At 39.3% G+C, this 25,489-nt stretch overlaps 1 protein-coding gene across 6 annotated transcripts in view; it reads right to left on the minus strand.

Annotated features, from left to right (window-relative positions):
- ARHGAP42 (Rho GTPase activating protein 42) overlaps window positions 1–25,489 on the minus strand; it is a 269,930-nt gene that overhangs the window by 105,749 nt on the left and 138,692 nt on the right. For all 6 annotated transcript variants that reach the window (XR_004323064.1, XM_032488279.1, XM_006186189.3 and 3 more), the window contains one exon: window positions 237–308. Coding sequence is in view for 5 of the 6 variants with exons in the window: in XM_032488279.1 (XP_032344170.1) it covers window positions 237–308 (72 nt within the window). In the remaining variant the exon portion in view is untranslated. The remainder of the gene's footprint in view (window positions 1–236; window positions 309–25,489) is intronic.

Below are 25,489 nucleotides of genomic sequence, written 5' to 3' on the forward strand. Positions count from 1 at the left end.
ACAACTGTTGAGATGTGAGGAACTCATAACATGCTGACTTTTTCTCTGTTCAGTAGAAGAATATTGTTTTTATGCTAAAAGAATTCCAGTCTTTGTAATAGGCTCTGTGCAAAATTCAAAATGACGTACAGAATTTTTTAAAAGGTCATTCTAACTTCAAAAATGTTAACATCTTAAACTGCATCATTTTTAATAACCAGGAGAATATCCAAAGGATAATAAAATGCAACACTCACTTTTGCTGCACCGATTTGCTCTTTGCGAAATTTCTCGAGTGGCGCGATTAGTACATCATTAGCGTTTTGAATCTGAAATTAAAAATGCAAGTACATTACATTCTGTATAATTTCACACAAATAATATTGAAAAAAGACGGCTTCTTTATTCAACTTATTTATAAACAGCTTTTGTTCTCCTGTGCTTCTCAAAGTGAAATAAAAATACTTCACATGTCATATAGTCTTTTTCTACTCTATAATTAAGTTGCTTTCACAAATTATTTCACTTGAGCCCAACAATAATGTGAATCATGTGAAACAAGTATACAATGATGAATCTTAGTTTAAATATTTAAATTTCATATTCTAAGACTTAACTCAGCAATAGCACATCAGATATTAAATTTTAAAATATCTTTAATTACACTGGTTTAATGTAGTCAGTTGAAGCATCATTTTAAAACTGAGCCACATAAAAGCTCTTCTATCTTGCCACTAGAATGTTATAATTCTACAACTGCAAAATAAGGCTCATTTTCTTCCCCTATTTAATTAGATTCCTTACACTTGGGATTTGCCTGAATGTTCCCATGTTTCCAACTCCCCTAAAATAGTATCTCATTCCACTTCAGTGAACTATATTTTATCCCAAAACTTCACATTGGGATTTACTTAAGCTTTAAAACACATAAATCTTTAAATTGCTCTGTAGATCTGTAAGAGTCTTGAAAAGAGTGGGGTGGATAGTGTGGGAGCAGGGACTGGATGCACGGAGACACCTCTAAATACAACGTTATGCCAAAAGGAAATCTTAATTTAAAAAAAAAAATTAGAAAGCATCAAAATTAAACATAGGATTTTAAATGTTCCCACCACAGAAAGAAATGGTAATGATGTTACAAGATGGAGGTTAGCTGGTGCCATGCTGGTAACCGTTTTGCAATACATGAATGTATCAAATCAACACGTTGTACACTAAACGTACACAATGTTGTATGTCAATTATCTCTCAGTAAAGTTGGGGTAGGGGGGATAGGCCCAGTTAACAAAATTTATCATTTATTCTATCCTATTATGTAATTAGAAAATGCTAAGATGAAGAGAAAAACCTATTTTTCAAATAAGTCACTCTGTTCTAAAATTGGTTAAAGGGTGTATAGGTGTTCCTTATGTTCTTCTTTACACTCTTTCTCCGAGATTATATCAAAATTTTAAAGTTTCAATAAAGGGGTTTTGCTTTCACTTATTTCCAGTAAACTGGTCATTCTCTAGTCAAGTTTTATTTCTTAAATTCCATAATCTAAACACACAAAAACAGTACACGCGAAAATAAAAACTACAGTAGTGTCTTCCATGACTCTGTCTTTCACCAGTTTGCAGAAAACCGAGACGACATCTTGAAAAGAGGACCTAAAATCCTCTTCTGTGAAAACATCCAATGTAGATCAATACTCAGAATCCTTCCTGAGACACTGAGGGCTGCAGGAGATACCTCCGACATCCATCACCTGCTTCCCATTTGTGAGCTCAGACAGGCACCCCTCCAGACACACTGAGCAGGACTCTTAGAACAGAGAGAGGATTGGAAACAGTAGCAAAGCAGTTCACTTTTAATTCTCACTCTCTAAATCCTCTTTGCCCTCATGAAGGCACATATATATATGCCCACAGACACATTAATTTCTCCAGATTTTACAGAGCTAACGAAAAGCTGATTCTGCCTTTAAAGTTAAAGTGTGCATAAGGGGAAGGACAGTGCCTTCGTGCAAGCTGGAGAAAAGAGCAGCGATAAAGGCTAACATTTACTGAATGTTTACTTTATGCTGGAAACAAGCATGATCTAATGTATTTAAAGCTAATGAACTTGAACAGAGAGATATTTCTAAGTGGTGAAAACTCCAACAACGAGGTTGAATAAGAGCATATGCAGCACAGAACTTAAGTGCATGTATTTCAAATGAGCCTGGTTCCATTGCGTATGGGCTGTATTTAACCAGTCCGTGTATCAGCTGCATCACCTATCCAACAACTTGGTTCTACGGACTAAGATGATGAATGTACAACATTTAGCTCAGTGCCTTACATCTAGGAAGTGCTCAAAATTTAGAGCTTTTAATATCTCCAAATAAACATAGATAATACATGTCATTCTGTATTTACTTACCTATTTGATTCACTTCTATACCTGAACCTACTGTATTACCCTTTTGGTTGGAGTGTATCTTACGTGCACATTATGAGAAGGTATTTTTCCCATGAAAGTCACAAAAGACAGGTGGCCTAGACTTTCTCATATTCAATCACTAAGTATTTATATATGTGCCAAGCACAATGGTGAGCTGTGTGGGGAAGGGGAAAAAAAATGAGGCATGGGCTAAACCTTCCAGAAAGTTGATGTCTACTTAAGAAGAGAGGAAGAAAAAAATTGATTCAACAAGTATTTAATGCTCAAAAAGCCCTGCTAAAAATTTTTGGGAAAACTGAGACAAAACTGATTATATTGAGAACAGTTACATGATAAACTATACACAACTCCGCATAAATACATCAGGATTTTGACAACAGGGAAGGTCCGTGAGAACTAAATGAGTCCAGGTAGTATTTGGATGGTGCATGTGAACTGGATACGCCAAAGAGCAAAAATATCCTCTGAACAGGGATCACCAAGGCTGAGGGGCAGAACTAAGCATGGCATGTGGGAAGGGGGAGTGCACTGCAGAAAAAGAAAGCATTTATTAAGTGTTCGTTAAGAGTGCATTCTGATTGTGGGTGCCCTGATCAAGTTAGCCTTTGGTTAACTTTTTACAATGACTATGAAGTATGCTGGACAGTTCTGGCACATAGCACATGCCCTATGTTATTAACTAATAACGTTATCCAACTGGAGAAATGTGTCCCTTATTAGTAGGGAACTTAATGGAAGAAGTAAGGAAAGGATACCCACAATCTAAGCAAAGTAGCCTGAGCAAGGGATCACTGCTGGCTTCTAAATAAAGGATTAGTGTAAAAACTTGCTCTAGGAAGTAATATGCAGGATGGTTTGAGAATGAAGAGATAAGGCAAGATACTCCAGCTGAACGGCTGCAAGAAGAACGCAAGTGTGAAGTGATAACTAGGTCAGGTGCCTGCGGTGTTGATGGATGGGTAGCAGGGAACTACAAAGGTAGGTTTTTTCTTTTTCCTTTCTTTTCTTTTCTTTCTTTCTTTCTTTTTTTTTTTTTTTTTGAAAACTTAAAAGGACCGAGAAGGAGAGGAATCAAAGATGGCACTAAGTTTTCTTCCTCAGCATCACATTGAGAACTAGGGTCAATGGGGGGAGGGTGTAACTCAAGTGATAGAGCTCTTGCTTAGCATGCATGAGGTCCTGGGTTCAATCCCCAGTACCTCCTCTAAAAATAAATAAACCTAGTTACCTCCCTCCACCAAAATAAAATAATTAAATAATAAATAAAACATAAAGCTATTTAACAAGAACTAGGGTAAATGAGGTAGGAGCATGTTTGGCAGAGAAAGAATGAAGACCATGGATTTCCCTTTGGACCTTTTATGCTGGACACCATGGGAAGACTCGGAGAAATATTTTAGCAGAGTATCTCACCTCAAATTGACAGAACTAATCAGTATGAGTGAAACTTTTTTATTGGGAAGGGAAAGATGAGAAAAGAGAGTGGGTAGGAGAGCCATTTACTAAGACACTGGCACTCACATTCATATCCAATAGTTTAAATCTCTGCCACCACCTTTCTGGGGCTGTTATGTAAATACGACCTGGGAATAAAACAAAACCTGAGGCTATAACAAACCAAATGCGATCATTAACAACCATCCTATGGGGCAACTATTACTTCCTAGCTGTTTCTTCTGTAGCTTTTCATTTTTTCCTTTTGTTTTCGGATTTGCTCATTTTTTTCCTCTTTCTTCACCCTACTCTTATTCTACTAATGAGAGTAGGATAAAACCAAAGTTCCAGGGGTACCAAATGGATAAAAACGAAGGGGGAGAAAAACATCCAATGGGGTGACAGAGATAAAACAGAGATGTGATTTGCTGAGTATTTACTTATATGCAAGAACAAGCCCTTCACAATGGAGATTTAAGTCGATTTTATATGAGTAATGAAGTTCGAAACGGAAAAATCACCTGGAATGGATTAAGAATGTGAGTGTTAAAGTTAGAGCCAGTTCCATTTTGAATCTTGGCAGCCCCAACTGCTAAGACTCAATGTCTTCATCGCTGTACCTCTTACAGTTTCTATAAAAATTAAAGGAAAGATCTATGCCTTTTTAAAACAGCAAGCACAGATTTGGCACATGGCAGGCTTTCAACAGATGTTCGCTTCTTCACAGAATTCTCAGTGTCAACTTTGTGTTCAGAAGTTTCCTAAGCAGCCTTAGAATTTCCTAAGATGATGTAAAATTTAGTTATTCAAAAGGTAGAAATGGAAATCCAGGTTAATTTCACAGAACAGAGACCCATTCAGAGCACCCATCTACAGCGGTTAGATAACCAGGAATCTAAATTTTTTCATAAACCGTAATAATACATGTGTGGTTTTACATCTGAAATATGATGCTGCTTCTGTGTGCAGTCGATGGGCTGCTGTTCACAAGATGTGGGTCTAAATTCAAGAGACTGAAATGGAAATGCCAATACTCAAAGGGCACAAAGTGGATTTACAACCCCATATAGTTGCTTCTGACCCTCATCTTTGTTCACCCCCACAGGGAACACATGCCTTTCATCCCCTCACACCGGTCAACCACATGGACGAAATTCTTCAATTCTGCAGTAGCGCAAGTGTGAAGTTAGGCAGGTATTTAAATTTCTGGTGGATTTAAAAGAGTTACCGTATCCAGTTTTTCTTGGGATAACGGTACGTTACGTGATGAGGTTTTCAGCTGCAATGTCCTCCCCTCCCCCCATGTTCCCACCAGAAGGGTAGGCATGCAACTGAAGCCAACACGCAGAGAACCCTGGGCATCTAGACACAGGGGTTGATTCTAATGGCATATAGCCAAAAAAGGGTCACGCACAAAAAAAATTATTACTACTGCATAATAAAGGAAAATAACATACAAAATGATAGAAAACCCTAATTAAAAATGTGAACCAGGATGCATCTCTGATGACTTAACATTCATAAGGTTTGAGAAAGAATCTAGAGAAATGGAGCTCGGGCCCACATGGAACTCTTTCTCCCCAGATTTGGGCAAAAGGCTCGATACAACTCCTTCCAGAAGGTAACCCTGGTAGGGGCGGGGAGAGGGGATGGCAGAGAGATCATGTCACAGAGTTAGGAGAGTCAGGCTCCCATAATATCTGCAGGATGTGTTACTTTGCATGACCTCACAGAGGCTTCAGGAAAAATACAAAACCAGTTTTAATGCTCCCTAGATACTGATAATATAAATTATTGAAAAGGTCTTTCAGTAATTAAGGCACAATTAACTACTTTATAATTCTTAACCATTACCTGTAAACCTTGGGTTTAAACAACTTATTTTTTATAGATATTGGCCCATTTTAAAATTCAAAAACTATTACCAGTTATTTCACTTACTTTCCGCAGCAGAGAAGCAAATCTGATATTGGCTAACACGTGACGATACCGCACTTACTGGGTCCACACGCTTTCACTGAGGGTGTGTTCCATTAAACCAGGCAATTTAGCTCCCTGTTGCTCTTCTTTTGCTATTTTAAGTGGTTCTAATAAACAGCCACAAGGGAGTGCTCATAAATCACTCAAAAGTAATGGCTAGAACTGTTTTTATGTGGTTAGAAGAATGATTATCCAAACATGTTCGGGTTTTTTTCCTCCAAGTATATGTGAATTATAATTCTCTATAGACCATGGATTTTTAAGTGCTATCCTATAGGAATTTTCAGGGCTCGCTTTTCACGGCTGAGAACCTTACCATAACTTGTTTGTCCAATGAAGTGAGTAGTGATGGAATCAAACAAATCTGAAAGGTAATTCTGCTCACATTTTTACTTTTTCTCCCCCTTCCAAGTTTTGGTTAAACTCGAGTGTTGTTGGTACCAGTTACAGCTCATCACTAGTCAGTGTTTACAGTGTCCCGCCAGGATGTAAGATTGTAACTCTCTGCCTCAAACCACCAAAGGTCTGAAAGACTCCAAGTTTTGAAGAGAAGATTGAATGATATTCTACAGTGCTATCAAAAGCAACTGTTAGAGAAATCTACAACAGCCCAAGCTGTTTACGGAAACAAAACATGGATGATGTAGCTTATTGCAAAAATAATTTCCTGGTGATATGCCTAGGATAGCCAATCCACACCAAGTGGTCCGTCATAACGAGCAGACTGAACACAATCAATGTGGAAGACACCTACACATAGTCTCTGAGGTAAGACTGGATTATTTTCCCACTGGTATTGCAGCTGGGAAAATCAGATCAGAGTCCTAATCTGGGACTACAGGCAAGTCTCTCTCCTCTGCTTGTTCCAACCCCTGACCAGCTCCCCCCTCTAAAACAGCTTCCCAGGATGAAGCTCCGGCAGGTTGTCTAGGGACAGCCTGAGGCTCACTTCTAGATACGGGTCAAGTTAACTCTCGGCAACTCGCCAGAGACAGTCCTCAAGTCAGTCAACCCACAGCTCTCCGAAACTAGAACTCAAAAGCCAAATCTCACAGAAGGTGTGGAAGACAGACATATGAACAAGACCTTCATATAATACGTAATATGAAATCACAGGCTAAATGCATTTTACTTTATATTCTTTCATGGCAGCCAAGTATGCTGAAAAATCATCTTCATCTTTAAAAAAAAAACCAACAAAAAAAGGTAAGGTTACCTGGGACCACAGCAATCCATTTAATTTCTACTTGAATGTCACTTACTACTTCAATATTGAATCTGTTGATTCTACGCATTAAGTCAGTGATCCATCATGAATCCTATTTCATTGGACCTCATCTATTTAGATCTAACTCTCTTATATTTAATCATACTTTCACCTTTACGTTTACCAGTAATATTACTTCTCTTATAGGAATATACTTGGGAAAAGAAATTTAAGTGTTTGGAGAACGGTGCTATATGAATCTCACCTTTTATTTCAGAAGGTAAGCAGAAGTACACTCTCCAGGAGAGTGCACGGGTTTGTATTTCATTTTTGAATTACACCCTGACAACTGTGCAGTCTTGGTCAAGTTATTTAAACTCTCTCCATCTGCTTCCCTTTCTACAGAATGAAGATGATAATATGCCTTTATATCATTGCCTGTGTACAGAGATTAATTTTTATATTTTATGGATCATGATCATAAGAGTTTCTTAATACAAAGTCGTACCTGCTTCCTATTAAATTTATTCTTTGGAGTAGGTCCACTGTAATGCATATATCACTTTTTAAAATGACTTAGGAAGTTTCCTTTGGAGTTTTTTTATAAAAGAGTAAAATCTCAACAGCACATATTGCAGGTCAAGGTTTCTAAAATGGAACACAGTGGTTACAAGGCCAGCAGGCCAGCAATCCTCTCTGCTTCTACAGCTTATGACTGTTGACACCAAACATAACTCAAATTAAAGTTAACAATTTTTTAATAAAACCATTTACACTTGTAAGATGAGGGAGTAAAAAAAGTATTCATCCAGGAAAGCAACTGACCATTTTCACAGAATCTAGCTTGAGACAGTGGAAGAGAGGGGTAAATTGCAAAATTTCATACACTGTGATCTAACAATGTCATAACTCTGGTTGTACCAAATGAAATTCTCTGAATAGTGAGTTATTAGGACCAGAAAGGTAAGTTATTTTTCCTGGCTTTTTTGTTGTTCTTAAACTACTTTTGCTTTATTCCTTCTTACCCAGCAGTCTCTAATGGGAGGCTGAGCTAAGACTATTTTTAAAGCATTTAAGCACCATGGATAAAAAAAATTTTATAAACAATAGACATAACCATAACATATTGTTTCCTCACAAACTTGGGTCTACTTATGCCATCCTGATGACTACTTGTTCATTTATAACTATAATAATGGAAGCTTAAAAAAAAACAGCAAGAAAGGTCAAATTATTTCAGCTATAAATAACAAGATATGTGAAGGGTCAAATTAAAATTGACATCTTAAAAGCAGCTTAAAACAATGACTCCAAACATCCTGCACGTAAGTTCATTCATTGTAACAAACTTTTCTTTTGATTTTGACCAAAAAGCATGCATTTAGGAAAACACTTTTTGAGAATATATGGCTGCATTACCTCAAAGGTCATACAAGGAGAAGTGTTGAGGTGTAATCTCCTTTTGAGAACACAGGCTTCCAAATAATATAAGAAATGCTGCAACCCCAGTTGTTAATGTGTTAAATAACAGCTCCTGCATTTGACTAGGTAGGACATTGTGCAAAGATACTGGTGAAGTTACTTCTGCCAGTCCTCTACCTCGGGACATTCTCAGGAAACCCCAGGATCTGCTGAACCTGTGTACCTCGGGTGGCACTGCTATGACATTCCAGTAACACCCTCATGTTTGTTAACTCTACGGGAGATGGCCAGAGACTTTCCTGAAGCACCGCTGTCCCGTATCAATGTCCTCGTGCCGATGGAAATACACTCCTTCCCTCCCCTCCACTTTAAAAATCAGAAACACTGAATATATCCTGAGTTGAGCCAATTATGGCCTTTTTTTTACCCAGGTTTTATCCCCTAGCTTAGAGGGGTCACAGTGGCTTTCTGTGTGAGGGCAGGGAAAGGGAGCTTTAACAAATTGGTAATTTATATGTAATTCGATCTTTATCTCCTCCTCCTCTTTTAATGCTATTTCTTCTTGTTAATTTTCCTCTACCCTTCTTGCCACTCACTACTAAAAATATCTTTGGGAGAGAAATTAGAATTACTCATCTGTTTTAAATTCTTCATTTGCGAATTTAGGCAAATTTCTAACAGCCTTTGTCAGTTTAGAAAAGAAATGAAAATTCATTAAATAAATGCATGGAGTCACAGTTAATTTATAGCAATTACATTTTAGTAGCCGGGTGTTAATGTATTTTAATCACAATTGCTCAGTATTTGTGTAATGGCAGACTGTTAAAACCTGAAGAAAGTTGTAAGATATCCCAGTGGATATGCAATTTCTTAAATTTCTTATCACAGCTTTGCAATAATGGGGAGGAGCTAGAAGGAAAGAGGAGCAGAGGGGGAGAGGGGAGGAGAGAAGGAAGGAATGTCACAGGATAGAGATGCAAATAAACAAAGCAGAGACTGACCTAACCAAAACAAAGGCGTGACTGAGGGAGGTCAGGAAGACGGACTGCGGGCTTGCCGTGTGCTGCAGGCTCACGGGGGCTCCAGAGAACCGTTACGTGGCATCTCTTCCCACCCCGCATTCAGTGACTTGGGTTGAAATGAGCTAAAGTGCAGCCTTTCACGCCACGGAAATCAGCAAGCGTTGCAAATCAGGGTTGTCAACACACATGCACACACACCCCTACCTCAAGTGCTGGCAGTGAACTATGACCAGCCCATCACCGCTTACAGCTAAACATGTATTTGGACGGCACCAACATTAAACTAAAAACAATGGTAAAGTGTGCTAACTATGCAAGATTGCTTTTTATCAAGTTATTAAAGCATCTCTTTAAAACATGTATACGTGGGCTTACAACATCCCCAACGTAGCAGGCCTTTCTCAGCACCTAAGAGGTTAGATTCATTTGTACTTCTTTACGCTTAAACCTACTTTTACACAAAACAAGGCTTTTGGATTTCCTGGCTTCCACAGTGACAATGGTTTAAGCTTCGCAAGTTTTATCCGAGTGATAGTAGACTTCTGTAGAGCTGGCCTGAGAAGGATTCTTTTTTTTTGTTTTTTGAAGTATAGTTAATTTGCAATGTTGTGTTAGTTTCAGGTGTACAGCAAAGTGATTCAGAGATTACATATATATACACACAATACATATATTCTTTTTCATCTTCCTTTCCATTATAGCTCATTACAACATATTGAACACAGTTCCCTGTGCTATAAAGTAGGTCCTTGTTGTTCATCTATTTTATATATAGTAGTGTGTATCTGTTAATCCCAAACTCCTAATTTATCCCTCTCTACCCGTTTCCCCATTGGTAACCATGAGCTTGTTTTCTATGACTGTGAGTGTATTTCTGTTTTGTAAATAAACTCATTTATATCATTTTTTTAGATTCCACATATAAGTGATATTATATGATATTTGTATTTCTGTCTGACATGGTATGATAATCTCTAGGTCCATTCATGTTGTTGCAAATGGTATTATTTCTTTTTTTAATGGCTAAATAATATATATATTGTGTGTGTGTGTGTGTGTGTGTCTCACATCTTCTTTATCCATTCATCTGTGGATGGACATTCAGGTTTGCTTCCATGTCTTGGCCACTGTAAACAATGCTGCTATGAACATTGGGGTGCATGTATCTTTTCCAATTAGAGTTCCCTCCAGATGTATGCCCAGGAGTGGGATTGCTGAATCATATATTAACTGTTTTTAGTTTTTTAAGGAACTTCCATGCTGTTCTCCATAGTGGCTGCACCAATTTATATTCCCACTGACAGTGTTAAGAGAGATCCCCTTTTGAGAAGCATTCTGAAGCTGACCCTGGACACTGAAGGAATGATAATAAAATGTTGGCTGTAAACATCTCTTGCTAACAAGAGTGGCAATACTCATGCTGCAGGTTATTTATATGTCTGTATTTCCAGCCCTGTAAAGGCAGAGATAATGTCTTATTGATTCTTTAATAGTCATTGCCTAGCAAAGGGCTTTGCCGCAGTGGAAACTCAACATACTGCTGCTAAATTGATAAAGTTATTTCGGGGAGGCATAATTGTATCTGCAGTGAGTTACTGTAACTAATACTGCTCCTCATAGTACTACTGAGGATGACAATCTACTTAAGGAAACTAAATATTTTTGAAAATAAGAAAAATATTCCTATAACATGTACGATATATGCTGTATAGTACTGGTACCAATCTGAAGCTCAGCTCACCAATATTATCTCTAGGAAAAAAAAAAAATCAGTCATGAAAAAACAACCATCAATTTACAATGACTTCTTATATTCACACAAGGTTCTTTACTTATAAATTAGTTTTGCCAAAAGGAAAAAAAAAAGTACTTCAAGTCAAAATGCCGCAAGGGGCAGACTTTTATCACACAAATGGCCAAAATGGAAAGGGCAGCAACCCCTCAAAAATAAGAGACGCAAAGCACCTTCCGAATTCTCCCCACCCCTCCCTCCTCCAGGTTGACCACACTGCTGTGATAAGCTGAAAACCCGGGAAGGAAAATCACATGGCTCTGTTAGATTTTAGCTGGAAACCAGGAAAGGGATCTGGGCAGAGATGTTACAGAACAGGGCCCGAAAGGATGGAGGAGAAAAGCAAACAGGCCACTCCCATCAGGTGAGTGGGGAGATGGCTTCCACAGGACACGTGTGACAGTAGCTCATGAACACTTACCGTGGGCCAAGGGGGCTCTCCTTCCGTCCTTACAACGGCTCCGTGAAGAAGGTACTATTATTATTCCCATTTTACAGTTAAGGAAACTGAGACCCAAAGAGGCTAAGTAATTCACCCAAGGGCACAAATAGCTGGTGGGTGGCGGAGCCACGCCGTGAACCCAGGCAGTCTGACTCCAGAGCTGGAATTCCTAACCGTGCTACCAAATACACCACCTACACCCCTCTCAGATAATAAAGGGCCAAAAATAAGTCTTACCCCCAAATAAAGTTGTATGAAATATGCGTAAGGCTATCATTAAAAAAAAAAAAAAAAACAACGAAAACCAAAGAAAGAGCTATAGAGTTAGAGTGATGAATTATTAGTTTCCTGTTTTTCTAACTTCTAAATCCTGAAATGTAGATACATTATTTTCTCAATGACACATCTGTTTTGGAAAACGTTATCCACATTTTTTCGCATCCCCAAACAGTTTCACTATCGTGCTGATACCATACTCATGTGTGTGATCAAAAAGTCAAGCTAAGTTGAACAGCGATGATTTTCTTGGCTCACAAAACGCTACGTTGTAATAACACAGGGGTGAGGTAAGAATCGTCGTAGTCACAGGGACAATTAGGAAGAGATTACTGCAATTATTAACTTAAAATAGGAGCATTACCCTCATGTAATTCTGTCAATTAAAGTGTGGGAAATGAAAAAAAAAAGGAGTGTTCTTTCAGAAACATAACCATCACAGCACTGCCTTTTCCTAGTTCACTTTCTTTGGGCAACACTTACTTGTTACCCAGAGATGTTTATGTCACATATTACCTTGATACAAATAAACACAGGAAATATTGTAATTGGGACTTTCACAGTTAAGAAAAGACAGCACCAGAAGCTAATACCCAAACACACACTATCTTTCCTATAAATTACCCCTGTAGTGACGGCTTGACTGTGAATTTTTTAAAGATTCTGGGGGCTGGGGGAAGAGAAGACAATCTTTTGAAATAAATAATTCCTTAATTGAATAAACCAACAAATTGAATCAGTGTTGTTAAAAATAAAACCAGGAAAAACTGATGAAAAGAGAAACCTTCGGAACTTTAATACAGAATTACAGAAGTTCATGAGTAACCCAAAGTTATCCAAGTCCTACAATTTAGCAAACAAGAGATATGATTTATTTTGCAAACATTTTCTTTTAAACTTTCCCAGGCATTTGAGCACAGGCTCTTAGTCATAGCTAAGAATTACTTCCCAAATAAGTTCCATATGTTATAACTCTCGTTCCTGGTCTTTTCCAAAGCCAGATCTGGTCATGAACTATGGGCTAGCTTACCACACTGTACAGCTGTCAAAAACTTCTTACCCAATGAAGTAAAGAATCTCATCCAGCCCTTTCTGTGAGGTCTTATATCATGTGAAGTACGAGTGATGCATCAGGACTAGAGAAATTCTCTTTACAACACATGACAAACAGAACAAACCATACACTCTTCCTTATCTGTGAAAAGTATGTCCCAGTAGAAAACACAATCATTTAAGAAATTATTAGCATCTGACCTCTTTTAGGCTTACCCTCAGGCCATGGCTTGAATTACTTTCAGTTCATAGAACTAGGTATAAGGAAGTTTAAGATTCTTTCCCAGAAAATAAAGCTTGGAAATGACTTTCCTTCCTGACACATTCAGACTCTAGAGCGTTCACGATAATGTGCAGAACCTAATACAATGTAAAGCAAAAGATCTCTGTCATGAGACACCAAATCACACCTATGACAAGGAAAGGGGGAAAAATACCTCTTGCTTCTCTCTTTTCTTACTTCCTCTTAAAAAATTAAGAGATGCTATATATTTAGTGGAGAAGAAAGTTCACACCTCCGATGCCCAGTTTACATTAAGCAAAAAGAATGTTGCTGCCAGTAAAACCTTACTTCTCTTTTGGTTTTTGTTTGTTTGTTTTATATTTATTTATTTATTGAAGTATACTTGGTTTACAACATTGTGTTAATTTCTGGTGTGCAGGAGAGTGATTCAGTCATACATATATATATATTCCTTTTCATATTCATTTTCATTACAGGTTATTCTAAGATATTGAATATGGTTCCCTGTGCTGATTAGTAGGACCTTGTTGTTTATCTATTTTATATACAGTAGTTGTTATTTGCAAAACTCAAGCTCCCAATTTATCCCTCCACCTCCCTTCCCCCACTGGTAACCACAAGTTTGTTTTCTATGTCTGGGAATCTGTTTCTGTTTTGTAAACTCCACTTCTTATCTCAACGTTACCCAGGTTCCCAGACAGAAACCTGACGACAAGACAGTCCCCATCAATCTGACTGCTGACAATAAAATCCTGTTTGGAACTTTCTGCTTTTAGTATTGCCTAGCATAATCTAGCAAGTATATGACCGGAGTTAAGGCATATTTTAATTAATCTAAACACTAATGAATCTGAAAATATTTGATGAGAATATGCATTTTCAGATAATTCAGGAATACGTAATAAAGCTGGGCTGTATGTTACAACTATCCAAAGAAAAACAGCTTTGCACACTAAGACACAGGGAAGAGGGTGTAGTTCAGTGGTAGAGCGTGCGCTTAGTATGCACGAGGTCCTCGGTTCAATCCCTAGTACCTCCATTGAAAAAAAAAAAAAAACCTAATTATCTCCCCTCAAAATAAAAATTAAAAATAAAGACACAAAGCGGGTGGAATCAGTACCCTAAAGCTTCCACCTCATCCTTCCCAAGCACATGGTCCTGAGGGCATCCAGGTGTATCTCTAGGTCATCTTCAGTGGCCTTTTGACTTCATGAGCTCTCAAGAATTCTCTTGCAGAGTAAAAGGGGCAAAGACAGACTCTACCAACTTATCTTTATCTGGCATTTCAAGATAAAACTACATCCTATCCCTGAGTGACCTAATGGAGTTTCATGCTTCAAATGTCACGTGAAGTGATGGCTTGTAAATCTTGTCTCCAGCCCAGACATTTCTGCTAAGCTCCCTATCTGTAAACTGAGCGTCTGTCCCATTCCCACAGGCACCTCAAAAACACACCCACAAGACAGGTCCCCGCCTCCTCTAATCTCTCCATCGTCTCCTTCCGGTGAATGGAACCAAATTCAGCCAGCTGCCTCATCCTCCTAGCCCGCAGCCTCCCCACTTCCACATCCAATCCACGATCATCCCCACTGGCCTTAGGAGCCATCCCATCGCCTCTCCCTAGGGCTACAGCACCATCTACCTTACACATCCTTCAGCACCCGCTTCGAAACCCACTCATATTTAATTTTCTGCACCACTGCCAGAATAGTCTCTTAAAAAAGAGCATGTCAAGTCCCAGCTTTTATCATCTCTCCACAACCTGCAATACAGAAGACCTTTCTTTAGCCCACTACCCCAAGATCCTTAATGAAGAACCCTGCCCCCTGCCCCCAGCTCCTTAATAACCTTTTCTGCGGCCACTCCCCCAGGGGAGGTCTTCTCTTCCATCACATGGTGTGACTTAGAAGCCCTGGATCACACTGGGACCTCTTCCAAAGTTCTCCTTCCCTGTTCACTTGCTCCGTTCCCTACCTAAGCATCTCTCAAGCATCCTTTAAACCTCAGGCCCAGGAGTCCTGTCCTTGGTAAGCCTTCCCTCACCCTCCCAGGGTGAGTTTCCAGGGCCTTCTTCAAACCCCCACAGGGCTGTGGTCACACACAATCACAGCAGGTCACAGAGCACGGCAGCACACACCGCGCCAGTCTGTCTCCTCTCCAAACGATGAGTGTATCTGATCCCTGTCTCCTCCAGACCCCAGCAGTGTCTGAGGCACTGGCCAGGAAGCATTTCACAGTCCGAGCCCACGCGCTGGAAGCAGAAGTGGGGGAGCACGTAGGGGAAGGAGTCAGAAGTTAGGGAACAGAAGATGCCAAAATCAAACTGAAGTAAGATGAACAAGGCTGGTCTTGGCATTCATGAAAACCAAATGTCATCTTCCCATTCACATACTGGTTTCAGTCTCAAATAACAGTCCACTCATTCACATGCAGCTGGGTGTGAAGAAGAGAACAACGGGAGTGTATGGATGTCAGTATTAAGGACCCCCTGCCCTTGCCTCCTTGGGGACAAACGGAGATATTAACATGAGTGAACGCAGCCCACCTTCCCCTTGGGCACGCTAGGTTATAGATTTTCACTATATATGCAAACCAAGGTTAATCACATCACTGAATTTTCATTTCTACTTTTAAAAGGTGAATGGATGAGAGTATCGTCTGTAACTTATTCTGATTCTTTATCTACTCTAGTTACCATTTTGAAAATAAATCCTGAGTAAGGGCTGGGGATAGGGGAGGGAGAACAGGCAAGCTAAATGCTACTTGGCAAACCACCCGATCCCTCGATTTTTATTGGGGATGAATCACCAACGCTTGCTGTCTTATCACTGGAAGATGCCTTGCTAGTCTGTGCCAAAACTTCAATTAGGCTTATAAACACCCTTGAAAGAATGAGGAATGAAAAACACAGCTCCTTGTGGTCTTTGAGCTTCCCAGCCAGGCAGCATATTATCTACATCAACAAGGTACTAAATTACACGACTGTGTTACACTTAGGACACTTCGGCCAAAAGGCAGAAAAAATAAGGGCCAGCCTAAGTCAAAATTGTGAGGTGGAGAAAATTCGTTTTCAGAAACGTCTGCCTCTTCATCAGCTGCCCTTCCAGAAGCTTTGCTTGACCCTTATTCCAGCGTGTTTTTTCAGGCCACGCACCACCATCCCCTCTTCTCTCCCACTGGAGCCCCTCACTATGCTCCCAGGGAACCGGAATCCTCAATATTTCCAACCACACTGGTTGGCCCACCAATATTGCTTCTCTAGCCTCCTTCATCAAGACCTTTCCCCATGCTTCCTAACAACTAGTAAATCTTATTTCCTGCCAAGAGCTAAACTTCTTCTGTTACTCTGAAAGCTATTTGCCCTCGGGAAATGTAACAGAGCCCCACAATCCAATGGTGGGGATTTCAGGGCCATGGATGATCCACTGAGAACCTGGTCGATGAAAAACTAGTTGCCTACCCTCTCTCCACGTGTGGGAAAAATGGGCACAGGTTCTTGCCTGAACTAATGACAACTTTATTGTCGACTAGGCTCATATCAAGATATCATGGTAGTAATGTTCCCTTCTTGGTTATATCTATAGATGAGAGTGATGTGGGGTTGATAGAGACATGCCCAGCGAAGGTTATTTTCCAACCAGAAGCAACATAGAAATGATTTTTCATAACTTTTCAGGTGAGAATTTAAAGTCAATCACAAATGAACTGCTTGTAAACTAAACCTAGAAGTTTTCAATGATTTAGTTTAAAATACTTTTCATCCTTAGGCTGAAATTCATGAGTTCGTGTAACTCCAAGGGTTTTTTTCAAGCTAATATTTACTATGGAATACAGAGGCCCTGCTCTCATGCCACTGTTATATTTTAACTCAGAAAGACAGTCCAATAGGCCAAAAATAAATGAGATCACATCAGATAATGACAGGAGTCATGACAAAAACAAAATGAGTTGATGTGACAGAAGATGACAGCAGTGGAACAATACAAATTTAAACTGAGTGGTCATCAAAGGGCTCCAGGAAGAGGTACCCGGGGACTGAGGCATGAATTAAAGTAACCCCTCACCCCCTAACTTCCACTCAAAGATCCAGAAGCTGAGTTCCAGGCAGGAAGAACAGTTAAGTGCAGACATCCTCAGACAGACGTACGCTTGACATGCTGATGGAGGGAAAGAAGGCCAGCGTGACTGAAGCAGGGGACAGCAAGGGAGAATGGCCTGAGATTAAGGCAGAGTCCAGAGCACGTAAGGCCTTGAAAACCACAGTGGGGAATTTTAAATTCATCCTATGTTAGCTATCACAGAAATACAGAGTATGATTAAGATGACGAAGAACGCAAATGATCTTCGACACAGACCGCACACTTGCACTGTCACATGCCACTACTATTGATGAACGTGCTGTACCTCTTGAGATTTTTAAAGCTACTGTCACTGCAAAAGAGAGTGAAATCCACTGAGAGCTGAAGGGAGGTTCTGCCCCTAAAGTGAACTCAACTCCTGCAAACACCAAAAAGCAACAACAAAAAGAACTATGGAAAAACCCTTTGGTATTAACTGCCTAGAACTTCCCGTGAAATGAACCCAAATACTCACAGCTTTTATCTCTGACTCTACACAGACAAGAGCTTACAAGGTTAAAGCAACTGCTTCCTTGGTGAAAGAAAGGGGTTTTTGCATCTGAATCAGCCTGAGTGGTGACTTTCGGTTTATCCCAGTCAATGTCGCCTAACTACAAAGTACGTGACTGTACACACAAAGTGTATTCGTCTTGATTTGTCAAGAGACTATATTTCATGGCCTATCTATAAGCTGAATCTATTTTTCACGTCAAGTTAAACTAGACTGAAAACAATCTAGGGCTAAGGGGCAGCACTGAGATAATCATAGCTCCTATTGCCTTCTTTTAGAAGGCTGAAGCCCAAAGCTGTGAAAATTGCACAGATATTTAACAGGAGATCCAAGACTAACATACCGCCTTGTACCTATTGAACTGAAATGAACTCGTGTCTCTCCTCACTCAGTGATCATCTATTAACATTTTAATACAAATCTGCGGACAATTTGAGACAGTCTTCTACATTATCAATAAGCAGTGAGGGATAAATTTGGGAGTTTCAGATTTGCAAATGTCAACCACTATATATAAAAACAGATTCAAAAAACCAAATTTCTTCTGTATAGCACAGGGAACTATATTCGATATCCTGTAATAACCTTCAATGAAAATGAATATATGTATGTGTATATATATAGTCAGTTACAATGTGTCAGTTTCTTATGTACAGAACAATGTCCCAGTCATATATACACACACATGACTGGGACATTGTTCTGTACATAAGAAATTGACACATTGTAACTGACCATACTTCAACAACAACAAAAGCAATTGAGTAACACATTAGAGATAGACAGCTTTACACAAAAATATGAGACTCCTAAAAGATGAATGCTCTGCTACCCTGCTTTAAAATAATCTCCTTTTCCTTTTTTTTTTTTTTAATTAAACACTCCCAACTGGCAGCATATGCGGGGGGGACGGGGTGGGGCAGGGAGGTAAGAGAAGCAGAGAGAGGAGGTAACCCTGGTCATATCTTCTCTTCCTGACATGTTTTAAAATCAACTTATATATAGTCAAAGAAGTTTCTAAAAATCAGCATTAAATATTAAATGTCTGGTATTATTAGCATTATAAAGATAGATAATTCCAATGTCTATACTTTGTTGATTGAATATCAAGGTCCTTATATTTGTGTTCAAGAGTAGGAAGTCTTGAGCAGAAACTGAGCCACCCATGGGAGGAAATGCTCAAGCAATAGAGGAACATTTTCAAACTCAATCTCCCCTTTGAACATCTCTGCAACAGAAAGACCCTGTTACTGACAGCGTGACAGGGACCGCTGGTGAGCTGAGACAAGGACCCAAGGGGCGAGTGCTTTGTGATATCCCTTTGCAAAGGATGCAGGCGCATTTTATAGGCAACAGTAAGAAACATTTATTTTAATTAAGAGATCGTGGAGGGCACGTTTAATGCACACATTCAATATATGCTTTCAGAAGCTGTTTCCTCCTTTCTAACACTGTTACTTCACACTATTTAACAGTATAAAAAAATTTAAAGATTAGTTCATATTTCTTACTTTTGATTTAACTTAACAAAGTGACACGAAGGCCTCTGCGCCACATCACACATCTAAGAGTTAACAAAACAGTCTAGTCTCATATTGTCTTTATAAATCATTCTAGCCCCTTAGTTTGCTCCTTATATCTTAAGAATCGCCAATTATTTGACCTAAAACTGAACACACGGCCTAATTATCAGTTACTCTGGATGGTGGTGGTTCACGTGGTGTCGACTCCGCCCCTGGCCAGCGGCACTTCTGCTCTGCACCACCTCAGGACCTTATTCCAAATATCCTCAAGTTACTCCTTTCCATTTCCGTTACAGGAGAGCCTATCAGGAGTGCTTCTGGTTAGCTGAGGAGTGGGAGTCCCAATATGTGTATCCCAGTTACCCAGGGGATGGTATCGCCAAGCTGCCGTCACTCACATTCATCTTTACTGACTACAGGGAGAGTTCAGGTTACTTTGATTTGAGAAAAAGGACCCTTGTCTTCCGTTAACGATTTACCTAAATGATCCTAAAATCTCAATGGAACAGATTTAGGGCTTGCAGATACTGCGACATCTCAGGAACACAAGTGTCATAAACAACACTGAGAGCTGGCCTAGAGTTGTCAGTTCACTCTCCACCTAATTCAGTAAGAACGGAGTTATCAGCACTCACTACCCGCTTGCCACACCTTACCAGATACTCAGCAGTGTGAGGCTAGTGCGCTGTAGCTGTGTTCTGCACATGACATGCAGGATGCTTGCCTGAGTAAATAATGCAGGGAAGCAGTACACAACACATTGCCTAAACAAGGCTGTCATTTCCCTGAGACACTAGGAAGAGAAAGTTTCAGAACAGTGAATGCTAGTGCAAGACTACATAGCAAAAGGAGGTGGAGATCTGGATGGCTTCCAAGGAACTGAGCTGGGCCATTGATGAATACGCCATACTCTGTTCCTGTCCGTGCCCACAGTCCACTCAACAGTCCATCCTCAGTGAAGAATGAAGAATTACGTACTCTGTACACAGGCTAAATAAATGTTATGTCTCTTTTTTTTCCCTTATACTATCATGTCCTAAAGAAAATCTTTAAATATCCTACAAAAATGCTGCAACACAGGAAGGAAAAATAATTTTAAAACAGGAATGAAAATAATGCAAAAGGAGAGCAAGGATGGGAAGACAGAATGGTGATGTGACATGAGTGAGCAGAATGTGTGTCCTGTAAGAGAAGGAGAGAATGGCACAAGCTCCGGCTTACACGTTACAGCAGTCCCTGCGTGGAACAGCACCCAAGCTCCCTCTTTGATTTTCTGCGGCATGATCTAATGTTTAATGCCGATCACCTTTGTGTCACCAAAAAGACAACATGAAAATCATTAAATGTTTCTCCTGTTGTGCATGGTTGCTTCAGTGTTTCTTTTTGTAAACTGAGAGGCATGAAAAATATCCCTTGTTCGAATCATTAAGCGATACTCAACTCAGTGGGTGGAAGTCTGATGAGAAAACAGGATGTCTACAGACACAGTCTCCCCTCACAAAGGATTTATTAATTCCAAAGAGGGAAAAGGTAACTTTACAGAGAGAAGCGTGCAGACACCATGTTAATCAAGAGATCGACAGAAATAAGACAAAGCGACATGAGGTGCCTCAATTCCTGCCAAAAACGCACAACGTGAACTTACGCACAAGGAAACACCAGACAAACCCAAACTGCGGCACATTCTACAAAGTAGCTAGCCTAGACTTTTCAAAAACGGCAATGTCATGAAAAAAAACAAAAGATGGAAGAACCGTTCCAGACGTCCACATTCAGGGTCAAGAAGAAATTTCTATGAAGACGTTATTGTGACAATTAGCAACATTTGGAAAAAAAAAAAAAGTCTATAGCAATAGGATGCTATCAGGGTTAAATTTCCAAAGTTGAATAATTACATTGCAGTTACATAAGTGACTGTCTCTGTCTTAGGAAGTATACGCTTAAGTATTTAGGAGTTAAAAAAAAAAGCAACTTGTTCTCATGAGAAAGCCAGAGTACTAAGCCAAATGTGTCATAATGTTAAAAACTCGTGAATCTTGGTGACAGGTACATGGGAGATTTTTGTGCGATGCTTGAAAAATATCTATAAAATTTAAATTATTTCAAAATAAAAAGTTAAAGATTTTAAATAATTGCTAATGAAAATACAAGAAACATAAAATTTTGAACACTCTTCTCATAATGTTTCTGTATTTTCACAAAACCAGAAGTATTTTCCTACAACCAATCATTTAGTCATGATATATCTACCTACAGATAATAGAAAATAGAAAGTAATTGCTAACACTCAAGTCATACAAAAGGGACAGATTGAAAATCATAGCAAAATGTTTTAAGTTACAGAAGCTATATATTTAGTGGGATTTTTTTAACGTATGGATATTTTGAGGTCTTTCATTTAGTCTAACTTAAAAAGAAAACTTACGTGTCTCAAACCAGGTTTATATTTAAATGAGAACCCTAATCACTCTACAACAAACAATAAAAGCCTAAATACACAAAAAGTTTCACAAAGTCACCATTCAGGGCAAAGTTTATAATTTTAAATTATTAGAAAAGGCAGAACATTGGAACATAAATTCCGACTCATTTCAACTTGACATTTTCCAACTATGTTTCACATTTCTTTAACTCAGAGTTCTCGTAATGTCATAAATACTGCATGGTCAATTTCAGACCTAAACACTGACATTTAACCTAGCAAAAGGACTGATTGTCCATGATGGAAAGTTTGCATTCTACCTAGAAAAGGTCTGCATAATGTAAAATTCTCACCTTCCCTCAGGAAACACTGACAAAGTTTAATCCACTGTTTCATATTACCCACACAATTCCATTAGCATGGGAAACTAAAGGTTGACCTGCGAACAATTTAGGAAAAAGATCTGGACTGTGAAATTAGAAGATTAAACTCTATTAATAACTGGCTGAAAGGTTTGGGGGAAATCACTAGAACTTTCTGAGGCTGAATTTTTTCATCTTATAAAACGATGTGATTTAAAACTAACTCACTTCTCATGAGTCATTTTCAAAGCTTTAATGACTTGTCAGTCTTACTTAAATGCACTCTTATCAACTATTTTTCTCTTGGTTTTGATGAATGACCCAAAACCTCACAAGAAGATTTCCTCATATTGGCTGCCTTTATAATCACACCAACTAAATAATTACAGGAATAGGGTGAGCTTGAAAACCCACAATTAACCATATGATGAGAAACATTCAAACACACTGGTGAAATTCAACGTCAGATGTATTTCTGGCAAAATACTGACTTAAATCAAGGAGGAAGGTAAGAGCAACTAGCTTTTGCTAGCAACGAGAGATCTAATTGAATATATATAAACTTGGATCTATGTAAATATGCACCATAATAGTTATAACCAAATGAAAACTAAATATTTAACTGAAATTAAAAAAAAAGAAAGTATAGCTGTATGCATATAATTAAGAAAAAGATGACCTAAATCGCACCCCTTCCGGGATGTTCTCAGACATACGTGATATAATGTGTACTTTGCTGTGACAGGTAGCGTTACCACAAGTTTCCCAATCAACACCCATGTTGTGCCTGAGAACGTACATTCATCAGTTCAAATCTCCTATGAAATGAATCTGGCCAAGGGGGGAAAAATGATTTTAAGGAAAGTTACAATGCAAAGCCGTATTTAAGAACAGAAAGCACCACCATCACAAAACTCATGTTAAGAATATGATGAGGCACAAAGTCAAGATCATCCTGGGTCTCAGGAAGGTGTTATCACCACGAATCTTTGGGATTAAATCAGAAGGTAACAGTGTCCATGCATAACTATGAACAAAGGGAATGTATACACAGAATGTCAAAAGGCAGAAATTCATTTAAATTCCTTTGAAACTCAACAATAAATGCAAAACTGGAGGTCTCTCGGGGGATATTAAGCTGGAACAGCATAGCATGTAAGAGGAGGGACTTCAGAGACTGATCTCCTCACTTTTCTCACCTGGAGACAGGGGCTTTCCTTGTAAACAGTATAAAATACACCGATGTAAAGATGAATCTCTATACTACTTGGCACATTTCAGACTTCTCATGAAAATGCAGAGAAACGGCAACCCCTGTGCACTGTTGGTGGGAATGTAAATTGGTGCAGCCATTAGGGAAAACCATATGGAGGGTCCCCCCAAATTTTAAAATAGAACTACCATTAGATCCAGCAATCCCACTTCTGGGTATTCATCCAAATGAAATGAAAAAAGTAACTCAAAAAGATATCTACACCCCCATGTTCATTGCAGCATTATTTACAATAGCCAACATATGGGAAAAACCTAAGTGTCCTTTGGTGGATGAGTGGATTTTTGAAAAGATGTGTCTTACACACACACACAGGAATATTATTCAGCCACGAAAAAGAAGGAAATCCTGCCATTTGCAACAACATAGCCATCCCTGACGGCATTAGGCTAAGAAATAAGTCAGACAGAGAAAGACAAATACCATGTGATCTCACATGTGGAATCTTAAAAAAAAAAAAAAGAAAGAAAAGAAAAAGAAAAAAAATGGATACAAAGAACGGACCAGTGACTGCCAGAGGCAGGGGGTGGGAGGGGGGCAAAATAGGTGAAGGGAGTCAAAAGGTACAAACCTCCAGTTATAAATAAGTCCTAGGGATGTAATGAAAAGCATGATGACTACAGTTAATAACATTGTATTATATATTTGAAAGTTGCTAAGGGAGTAGATCTTAAACGTTCTCATCACAATAAAAACCAGCAACACAGACACAGAAATGCCCAAAGAACCCAATGCCAGCCTCCGTCTGAGTCTTCCCAGCATCAACCAGGAGACATGTGAATGAGCTTTCAGATGACTGCAGCCTCAGCCTTCCAGCCACCCCAGCGGACACCAAGAGGAACAATGATGAGTGTCTCAGCTGAGCCCTGCCCAAATTGTGGATTCATGAGCAAAACACATGACACTGTCTCCTGCCACTAACATTTGAGTAGGTTTGTTACACAGCATTGGAAAAATCAGAACACTATCCTATCTATATCTTCTTAAAGGACTGGACAGCAGTCGTAAGGGATTTATAAAAGTAACATTCTTTAAGAAAGTATTAAAACTCCCTACAGCTGAGAACTTTCAGCAACAGGCTGGTCCTATTTGTTCCAATCAAAATGTACAAATCTCAGTTTCCATTCTGGATAAGAACTTGATTTTCAATGTTGGATTATGCAGCAGAGATAAAGCATTAAGAGTCAAAGTCACCTTTGGCTAAAAAAAGGAGAGATGTTCAGACAACTTAAGATGCAGAAGTAGGCAGAAACATGGAGCTGGATTTTTTTGTCAGCAGCCTGCATTTACAGCATGTAAGACCCATATTCCAGTCAGCCGTGATGCCAAGCATCTCGCCTCCCTCCGGGGAAACGGAAAAGGAGCCCCGCTTTCTGCTCAGCACACTGATCAGAAGCCTTCCACATCACATGTCACAACCAATTGCTTGGATTCAGGTCCAGTCTTTTTTCTTTTTCAGTGAAAGGAACTTATTACCAACAGGCTTACTTCCTTCCAATCCACATCCTGCGTCCTTGCAGGGCCCAGGAGGACACCACCTCTGGTCCAGCTAACTTCTGCAAGACAGCAGGGAAGAGGAGAGAGGGGACACTCTACCAACCAGGGAACAGCATGAATTAGCTGGGAGAAACGACACTGAAGAGGGAGCTGTGACAGTGAATCACAGCTTGTCAGACACTCTAGTAAACGAAACACTTCCCTAAACTTTCCATTCATAAGAGAATTCACGACACTTCTGTATTACTAGATCTGCAAAGATTTTGTCCACATGTGGTGTTTGGAGGACTTCATTCCAATTCTTGTATCAGGTACCAGGTTTTAAAGCAAGAGATGGAAAACCCAATTTGACGTGGTTTATGGGACACAGAAACGTATCAGTCCACGAAACAGGAGACAGAGGGGTAGGAGAAGTTTCAGGTTTGGCTAATCCAGAAATTCAAAGATATCATCAAAGATCCCGGTTCTTCCAGTCTCTCCAGGGCTCAGAATGTCAGCTTTCTCGCAC

Source organism: Camelus ferus, chromosome 10 (genome assembly GCF_009834535.1).
Source record: "Camelus ferus isolate YT-003-E chromosome 10, BCGSAC_Cfer_1.0, whole genome shotgun sequence".
Classification (NCBI taxonomy): Eukaryota; Metazoa; Chordata; class Mammalia; order Artiodactyla; family Camelidae; genus Camelus; species Camelus ferus.